At 36.0% G+C, this 10,035-nt stretch overlaps 1 protein-coding gene across 1 annotated transcript; it reads right to left on the bottom strand.

The window, feature by feature from the left end:
- Positions 1–1,750: 1,750 nt before the first annotated feature.
- On the bottom strand, positions 1,751–8,619 carry LOC125787865 (intelectin-like). Its single transcript, XM_049472672.1, has 7 exons — positions 8,550–8,619; positions 6,974–7,042; positions 6,634–6,881; positions 6,369–6,527; positions 5,351–5,471; positions 4,238–4,341; positions 1,751–3,330 (listed from the first exon to the last, which is right to left on the bottom strand). The coding sequence occupies exons 1-7, from the start codon at positions 8,617–8,619 to the stop codon at positions 3,178–3,180; spliced, it is 924 nt and encodes a 307-aa protein (XP_049328629.1). The 3' UTR covers positions 1,751–3,177.
- Between the last annotated feature and the right edge of the window lie 1,416 nt (positions 8,620–10,035).

Raw genomic sequence — 10,035 nt, 5'->3', positions numbered from 1 at the left:
TAAAGTATAGGTATAGTATCCCAATCTTACGCAATTAAAAGAGCAGGAACAGTACTAAAGTTAAAGAAGGGTATAGTATTCCGATCTTAATCAATTAAAAGAGCAGGAACAGTACTAAAGTTAAAGAAGGGTATAGTATTCCGATCTTACTCGATTAAAAGAGCAGGAACAGTACTAAAGTTAAAGAAGGGTATAGTATTCCGATCTTACTCGATTAAAAGAGCAGGAACAGTACTAAAGTTAAAGAAGGGTATAGTATTCCGATCTTGCGCAATTAAAATTGCAGAAATGGTACTATAGTAAAAGTATAGGTATAGTATCCCAGTCTAACTTAATTAAAAGAGCAGGACCTGTCCTATAAATCTGTACTGTAATGAAAGTATGGATACTGTTTCACAATCTAACTCAGTTAAAAGAGAAGGGCCTGTCCTATAGTGCGTGTATAGATACTGTTTCACAATCTAACTCAGTTAAAAGAGAAGGGCCTGTCCTATAGTGCGTGTATAGATACTGTTTCACAATCTAACTTAACTAAAAGAGCATGAACTGTCCTGTAGTGAATGTATGGATACTGATTCACAATCTAACTCAAATAAAAGATCAAAAACAAAAAAAAACTTAATGTATGAGTACTCATTCACAGTCTAACTCAATTTAAAGAGCAGGACCTGCCCTATAAATCAATTAAAATTATGAAAACTGTACTATGGGGAAAATAGATACTAAATCACAATCTTACTCAATTAAAACAGCAGAATCTGTACTGTAGTAAATGTACTGTGTACACAAACCCCAAACTATGAGACACACACTCACATGATGATGTCATTGCAACCATGATGCTTTGAGGTGCCACTTTTTTTATTTAACCGATAATAAAGGAGATTTAGTTGTAGTTTTGTTAAGCAGGTATTTGTGTGTCAGTTTATGTTGTAATTAATGAGTTATTGCAATTTGTTTTATTTGATTTTCAATATTTGTTGTAATTCAGTTTTAGATTTATGTTCCTAAATGTTCCCCTACCTACAACAGCTAATACACTGTAAAGTGCTTGGGTAAGTTAGTTTGTGGGCAGTATTGATTAAACAGTAATGTTCCAGGTGCTGATGCTTATTTTTGACATGGCAGCTCCCTCTGCTGGATTGAACAAAATTCAAAACCTTTTATTTTGTGTAACCAGAGCATGAATAGAAAAGGTTTTAAACTCTCTTATTGACCTGAACACCACACTCCATAATTCAGTTAGAAATACATTCATATAACTATTTTCTACACAGAATATTTGACTAACAAAAATATTTGTCCAAATAAGTCAAAAAGACTGAATAATGTATACTGAACGATGACTATTTTATATTACTAAGTCATATTGCAGTGTTTTCTTTGCTGCTGTGTACAGAGCGAGCAGGGAGTGTGGGAGAGGGCCAGTAAGGAGAGCCAATAATCTACTTGCATAAAATAAATAAAATAAGCCAGTTAGCATCCTTTATTACACTTGGTATCAGTTTACTTTTTAAGTCTTTTAACAAACTGGTCGTTTACCATCTGAAGATAAGAGCTATATAATAATCCAAAGGAATTGTGTATTTCAAGATTTATGGTTGTTGTATGGCTCAGTTTTAGTTTTATTAGAGCTTGAATGTTTCTAGAATTTTTTTATACTACTTTTGGATGTTCTGAGTGAAAGATTAAGCAAATTTATGAATCCAATGGCATAAATGCAAAAACAAAAACAGAAAACAGATTTTTCTTTATCATGCTTTATTTGATTCAGTACAGAGTAAATCCCAAAATGAAAACATAGAAAATCCTTTCTTGGTTATTGTAACTCTTTAGGTTTTGGAGTGAAGTTAAAACTGTGTAGGGATTTCAGGAGAGATGGGAAACATTGGCACAGCTTCATCACTGTCGGAAGATTCTTAGTGGTAAAGACACAAGATACTTATAATCAATTTCACAAAAAAAAAAAACTTGTATCTCCATTTTTACTGCACCTAGAGGCAAGTATGATTTGGTACATCACAAATTATCTCTTGAGCTGTGAGGCTAATGTAGCTAACAACTAGCTAAAAAGTGTTAGCGTATACCTCACCGCATTAGTGTTGGTGCTATAAAGATAATATAACTAGCGAAAAATTAGAGGAAGCTTCTACATCACAATATAGCAATAGAGCTATGATATTTAGGTAGTTAGCTAACAAGTAGTGAAAGCTTGTATCTCACTTATTAGCACTAGAATTATGAGGCTAATATAGCTAACAAGTAATAGAACTGTTCATAACCTACAAATTAGCGCTAGATATATGAGTCTAATGTAGCTATCTGTCAAGTAGTGAAAGCATTTACCTCAGAAGATGTCACTGTTGTTATGAGGCTAATGTAGCTAACATGTATTTGGAGCTTATAATTCACTAATTAGCACTGTTATTATGAGGCTAATGTAGCTAACATGTATTTGGAGCTTATAATTCACTAATTAGCACTGTTATTATGAGGCTAATGTAGCTAACATGTATTTGGAGCTTATAATTCACTAATTAGCACTGTTATTATGAGGCTAATGTAGCTAACATGTATTTGGAGCTTATAATTCACTAATTAGCACTGTTATTATGAGGCTAATGTAGCTAACATGTATTTGGAGCTGATGTTCCACTAATTAGTACTGTTGTTATGAGGCTAATGTAGCTAACATGTATTTGGAGCTTATATTACATTAATTAGTACTGTTATAAGGGTAATATGTAGTCAACATGTATTTGGAGTTTATAATTCACTAATTAGTACTGCTGTTATGAAGCTAATGTAGCTAACATGTATTTGAAGCTTATATTACATTAATTAGCACTGTTGTTATAAGGCTAATGTAGCTAACATGTATTTGGAGCTTATATTCCACTAATTAGCACTGCTGTTATGGGGCTAATATAGCTAACATATATTTGGAGTTTATAATTCACTAATTAGTACTGTTGTTATGAGGCTAATGTAGCTAACATGTATTTGGAGCCTGCTTCTAATCAGTTTTATAATGTCAATGTTGTAATATCTATAATTCTACATAAGAGTTACCATCACCTATTAAGAAACGATTTTACTATATAATCTGTATAATAAAGGATAGATAAAGAAAGATAGAGAATGATAGAGCTGAATTTGTCTGAAGTGATCTGGATCTCAGCGGTAGAACAGAAACACAGCAGCTTCAGTGATCTCTTTGGAGGCGCTCCATTCTGTGTTAGTCCCGTAGCCGCTCCAGTCAAAACTGGGAAAATCTCCACACTGTCTCGGTGCCGCTTCCGGGAAATGCCCTCCTCCCCCAATACAGTACTGCAACACATGACAAAGAATATTCCCATGCTGATTTTCCACCTTGCACTTTAAATACAAGAACATTTTTGTTAAGTTATTTAACCTAAATGCTAACTCACACTAACGCAACACTGGAGCGCACTGAAGTTTATTTTACCTGCTGTATTGTAGTAGATCTTACTTAAATAATGTAGGACCACATTAATCTATACATTTTCCCTATTGGTTACAAGCATAAATGATTTGCACTATTAATTCATCGTCGGTGTGCAGGCCAGTGCTGCCAACTTAGAGACTTTGTCGCTATGTTAAGCGACTTTTCATACCCTCTGCTGTCTCTTTAAGGTCACTGTGCCGGTCCCAAGCCCGGATAAAAAAGGAGGGTTAAACGTAGAATAGCAGTTCCTGCTAACTGCTTCTCTTATGCTAACAAAAAAAACGAATTTATGTAATTTACGTAAAAATGATTTATACAAAGCATAAATCATGACGTCATTTGTTAGAGTTAATTTGTAGTTCTAACATATTTAGGGTGTTTTTTACTCACTTTTTTTTCTCTCCCACAACATTATTCCTTTACAGCTTTAAAAACATATTATGCAAATTAGGTAATGGCGCCATTTAGCGACTTCTAGCGGCTTTTAGGACAGCCAATAGCTACTTCCCTTACTGAGGAGTTGGCAACACTTGTGCAGGCTTGCCTACAGGTGCTACCTTCCTTTGAGTATGCAGTTGTGTTGTTGTAGGCTGTAAGTGCAAGTTGCCATTTTCTACAAAACTACAATGAAGAAACTCCTTGCAGGAACCCTGAAATAATTTTTTCATGTGATGTAAAATATTCTGGCAATAAATTGGTTTCTTCCTTTATTAAAAACAAAATTTGAGCAAATCTTATTATCTTATTTTATTTAATGTATTAACTCACATGCTCTGTATTGCAGCCGGTCGGTCTGACTCCAGAGCAGATGGCCATGGCTGCCCTCTCATTGTTGAAAACTCTGAAAGCGATGAATCCAGGCTCAGACTCTCCTAAAGGATTCAAATAAAGACAAATAACAGTGAGTACAAATCATTCTAAAGCCCTATCTCATTGCTCCTCCTGTTTTTTTCAATTGCAGTCTGGATGCAAGAGTTTTATCACTGAGTAGAATTTTTTTTCACAGACACTGCCCCGAGAAACTAATCCTGTCTGGATAGGGCTAAAGATGATCTGGGTCATTATGGACAGAGTGCTGGAGGAAATGTACAAATTTACTTACAAATTTTCTATTTTGGATCAAATTTGCTAATTGCTCAAATAGTTCTTTAGTGAAAAATCTAAGTATCATGACCAATCACTGCTTCCAAATTTAGCTGATCAGCTAAGATGGTATATGTGTGCTTTAGTGTGTTTGCAAACCAGCATTACCTAATCTGGTTAAAACAGACTCTGGTTGGTTTGCACTCCTAAGCCGCTTCTTACACCCTTTGCAAAGCACGTTGTGAAGCTCATTGCTATATTACAACTTATGGACAGTCTGTTTTCATGCTTTGTTCTTGCATTGTGTAAAAAGCAACAGGGCTGCTTATCCACCATCCAGACTATCTTACATTGCAGGCTTTTATCAATTATTCTCCTCCGTCCACGTCCATAGAGGTTAGCTACAGTATCTACAATACCATGGGTTGTAAACTTTTTGATTAAAGGAACATCAAGATCTCTGGAGATGAAAAATGATGAAAAAACTTTTCAAATTTTTCACAATTTTGGTTTCTTAAGGTTTCCGGTTACCAATTATCTTCTCTTTTTGTTCTCCATGCTTAGTGAGGCACACACAGTGAGGCATGCAATGCAATGATTAAGTCAACATCTCTACTGTTTTCTGGTTTCAGGTGATTTTTATATCACCCAAACCTGTTACTCAGCAAAGGTGAGTTTAAACAAGCATCATATTCTTAAAACAAAGTTATCTTCCAACAACTGTAAGAAGGTGACAATAATTTTGTCCAGACAATTTTGGGTATTTTTGTGTAAAATTGTGTTTTTGTGAGTACATACCTCTTGGGTTGGGACCATAGAAATTCTTGTTAGTAAGTTTATTTCCAAAATCATACACCACCGGTGCAGAAGGTCCATTATTAGTACGGCAAACGCCAGTTCCATACACCACTGGGTATTTCTAATAGGAAAATAATAATAAAAAATACTTTAATTTTAATTACAGTTTATTACAGTTTATTACGGACCTTTTGGAGAAACAATACACATCATTCAAATAAAGTACAGTTTCTGCTTTTTTGATTGTTAGATTGAAAAATAATATACAGAATTTTACTACAGTACAGTTTCTGCTCTTTTAATTGAGTTTGACTGTGATACAATATCCATACCTTCACTATAATATGATTTTAGTGATGGTGATACATTACCCATATTTCTACTATAATGTAATTTCTGCCTTGTTAATTGATTTTGATTGTAATACAGTACACTTTCTGCTCGTATTAAGTTACATTGTGATACATTACACGTACCCCCACTATAGTGCATTTTCTTCTTTTTTTAAATAGAGTAAGATTGTTATGAGAGAGATTGTGAAAAACAGCTCTGGAAAAAATTAAGAGATTTTCTCTGATTTTGCTATTTATAGGAAAATATTTTTTAGTAAAATGAACATAGTTGTTTTATTGTAAAAACTATGGACAACATTTCTCCAACATTCCAAATAAAAATATTGTCATCTACAGCATTTAATTGCAGAAAACTTTCAGACCTCAAATAATGCAAATCCATAAAGTTTTAAGAGTTCAGAAATCACTATTTTAATGACAGTTTTCATGCATCTTGGTATGTTCTCCTCCACCAGTCCTACACACTGATTTTGGATAACTTTATGCCATTTCTGGTGCAAAACTTCAAGCAGTTCAACTTGGTTTGATGGCTTGTGATCACCCATCTTCCTCTTAATTATATTCCAGAGGTTTTCAATTTGGTAAAATCAAAGAACCCAAAGCTTTATTAGATTTTGACTGGTAATTTTACCATAGTGCAGTTTCTTTTTTTCTTTTTTTTTTACCTTGAATAAGTTATAGAGGTTTCCTCCATTGTCATCGAGAAAGTGATTGTCGGTGTGGTAGCGTAAGATGGAATTGCATCTCCATTCCTGCATCTCGGCGTTATTGGGAACGTGCCACACAGACACATCCTGAGCCTTGATGTCATAATACCCAGGATTCTGTGAGAGGAACGAGGGAATTTATGGTCGGGGTGACAGCCAGCACTCCGGTACCATCAATAGGGTAAAATACTACATACATAACAGGTAGTGCATCATACTGTACCTTGTAGTCGTCGCTAGTAGCACCTTCTGCAGTTCCAAATGTTGCTTTGTTAGCCCAGTTTCCGTCTCCTTCAGGCCTATTAATGTCATCACCTTGCTGGCTGGACCAGCGGTCACCTACAGTGCACTTCCCATACATGTTGTTCTCGTGCACACTGGCCACCAGCGTCCAGCCGCCTCCATCAGTGGTCATATCACAGTAGGTCTGGTATACCACACCACTTGCAGTAGTCAGGTAGTACAGGCCATCTGTATGTGCAAAAACATCATTGTTCAATGATTGGTCAAAATCCTAGTTTTACTCTTTTGGAGAACTTCAGAATGTACAGTTTCAGGTTTACCTGTTTTTTTCTGGTACTTCTCTTGAATTTCTTTGCAGCTTCGAGCCACATATGTAGGAGTGACCTCATCTGTAATGACAGAACATTTGAGAGACTCTTTATCATGCAAGGTTTCAGCAGCATCTTAAGTCAAATAAGCTTATTGAGGTAAGTCAGTGGAGATACTCACTGATACCCCTATTGTAACTGTAACTGTAAACGTAAAGGTGTACCGGCACAGAGCGGTACAACATACAGCCTTAGAAACCATTTGGCTCTACAGTGGAAAACCAGCCACACCATTAACCCTGTAAAAGCTTGAGCATCGTTCCTATTGTTCCCAAGCCTGGTCTAGGAGAACCCCTTTACCAGGATTGGGAACCACTCTCCTAATAGACCCCTGAAGTCATGTCGTCATTTTGTAGTCGGCGCCATGTTGTTTATGCCCATATTTGGGGCTCCTTTGGGGTTCCGTGTCTAAGCTGTCCAAGTCAATACGGGATTTGAATTGGCGTTTTTAAAAACTAAATAAATATGTTCAGAACCCTGTACGTTTTATTCTGTGTACATTTACCTCCTAAATATCACTGGATTCTCTGAATTTCAAGATCGTTTAAGTAATCAGAAAAATGCTAACTTTAAGCTAATGCTTAACTGACGTCACAGCACAGCATCTGGAAGAGACCCCGGACTAGATTCTGCACAACACCAGTGAACTCCCATCAAAAAACGTTTTGGATATTATGCTTCTTCTCAGAGGATCATTAAATCATTTAAACAGGTGAAAACTCTTTCAGTAATGTTGAGCAGTGTGATGTTGAGCAGTGTAGTCTGTGTTAGAGCTTTAAAAGGCAGATAATAAAAGAAAATGGCTCTCAGTTCAGCAGCGCTTCCCTGCAGGTTTATTATTTAATTACGGTCATTAGTTTATACTAATTACAACACCTGACCCAAATAATCAACTAATCAGCTAACTACCCGCCCTTACTGAGGCGACAACCATTTATTTCACTGCATAATAAAGAGGGTAAATGTTAAAACGTGTTACAGCTGGTTCTGGAGTATCACTGACCTGTTTTAGTGATTTTATGCTGTGACTCTGTCAGCTCTCCTCAGTAAGTGCAGTAAGTTCATTATTAGGCTCAGCTGTGTGTAAAATGCTCCTAACTTACGGCCGGAGTTCTCTGGTGTTGCGCCGAAAACAATCCCCTGCTAATCTCTGCAGCGGCGCCGGGAGGTCAGTTCACTCCAGTGCTGTAGCATTAGCTTTTTTTAAGTTAGCATTTTTCTCATTACGACCCTTAAACGATCTCGAAATTCAGAGGATCCAGTGATGTTCAGGAGTGAAATGTACACAGAATAAGACGTACAGAGGTCTGAACAGATTTATTTACCTCAGAATGTGACAGAGACGTGTTTTTAAAAACCCCATTTATTTTTCTCATAGGGAAAAACCGCTTAGACACGGAAGCCGTACGAGCACTACAGAATGACTCACGACTTCAGTGGTCTATTGATACTAATCATTTTACAGGCTGAGTACATTCTACATTTTAGATTTAGATTTGTTTCTTGTAAAACAGAGAGACGTTCTTACCTGATTCACAGGAGAGCGTTGTTGCTGACAGGCACATCAGCAGAAATTCAAACGCCAGCAGAGACGACATGTTTGGGGAAAAATGTCTGGAAAAAAAAAGAACAAAAATCTAAAACATTCTCCTGTATATACATTTTTCTCATACCATAAATCGTAAAATAATAAGTAAGACATTACCTGCTGTGCTGCAGTGTCGTTTCTTTAATTGAGATGATGTTTGTCTTGATGATGAGTGTGCTGTTGGAGAAAGTGGAGCCTATTTATATCTCTCTGTCTTGTTAAAAGATAAATACTTATACTTCCAAGTTATGTTTATATAGATCATATCTAGTTTGCTTAATTTCTTGTGTTTACAGAACTGATTAATATATGTGGTATATTACTTTCCTTTGTTAGCATGTCAGATGCTCAGTTTTATTGACTGGGTGCTGCCATGGAGATGTTTACTGATCAACTTTGAGCTCTCAAAGGTATGATTTATTAACCTGTGGAAACTTATGACTGGGGTTCTCGCCATCTTTTAATTAATTAAGTGTAATGTTGTCATGTGACTAGTAGATGGTATGGGAAGTATCTCCTAATGAGTAAGCAGGGTCAATATATATATATATATATATATATATATATATATATATTGACCCTGCTTACTCATTAGGAGATACTTCCCATTTAAGTATCATGGTGCAGAGAAGCAGAAATGTAACATCTCAATACGGGGACACAAGGGTAGACCTTATGTCCAAATTTTGCAGAGTAGGGTTGTCAATCAATTAAAAAAAAATAATGGTATGGAAGGAATTCACTCAAGTGATGGAGGGTTTACAGTTTTCTAATGTAACCACGACAACAACTTTTTTGATTTTGTTGCTAGATTTAGAGACTCTTTGAGACTTTTGAGACGTGAACTCTATTTGTGGCACTCTTTCCTTAAAGGTCTCATTCTACTGTTTTTTTTTTTTGTCATTTTAAAATGTCTAGATTCGGTCTCCAGTAGGAATAAATGTCCTGTGAGCTGTTTTTTGTGAAACAAAATAAAGACATTTTTACTCTAATAACAGTCTTTGCAATGTCATATGTTACTTTACAACATGTGTAATAATGCTCTGCTAAGTGCAGTTCAGCCACTGAACTAGTCTTCGAGTCTCTGTAAAACACCAAATCCACCGGAGATCCTATTTAAACCTAGTTACTTACACACAGAGGTGGATAGTCCTGGTCCAGAAAGTGAAAGTCTTGGATTTTTATTTCCCTTCAGTGATGTTGGACAAGACTGCTAGTAATGTAGGCTAAGGCTGGCAGCTGCTATCTTGTATTGATTAAGCAATTCAGCAAATTAAATAAGAAACCGTAACAGGGCTAACGGCCCGACTTTAGTAGCCATTTTGTCCTGAGCAAAATTCTGTTTATAAATAAAGGGTTAATCTGCAGCTACAGTAGATACAGTGATGCTATGTAGTGCTATGTTGTATTTCAGCATAACACTGGT

The sequence above is a fragment of the Astyanax mexicanus genome, chromosome 25, assembly GCF_023375975.1.
Source record: "Astyanax mexicanus isolate ESR-SI-001 chromosome 25, AstMex3_surface, whole genome shotgun sequence".
Taxonomy (NCBI): Eukaryota; Metazoa; Chordata; class Actinopteri; order Characiformes; family Acestrorhamphidae; genus Astyanax; species Astyanax mexicanus.
The sequence above is the reverse complement of the archived record's forward strand: the minus strand, read 5'-3'. Positions and strand labels throughout refer to the sequence as shown.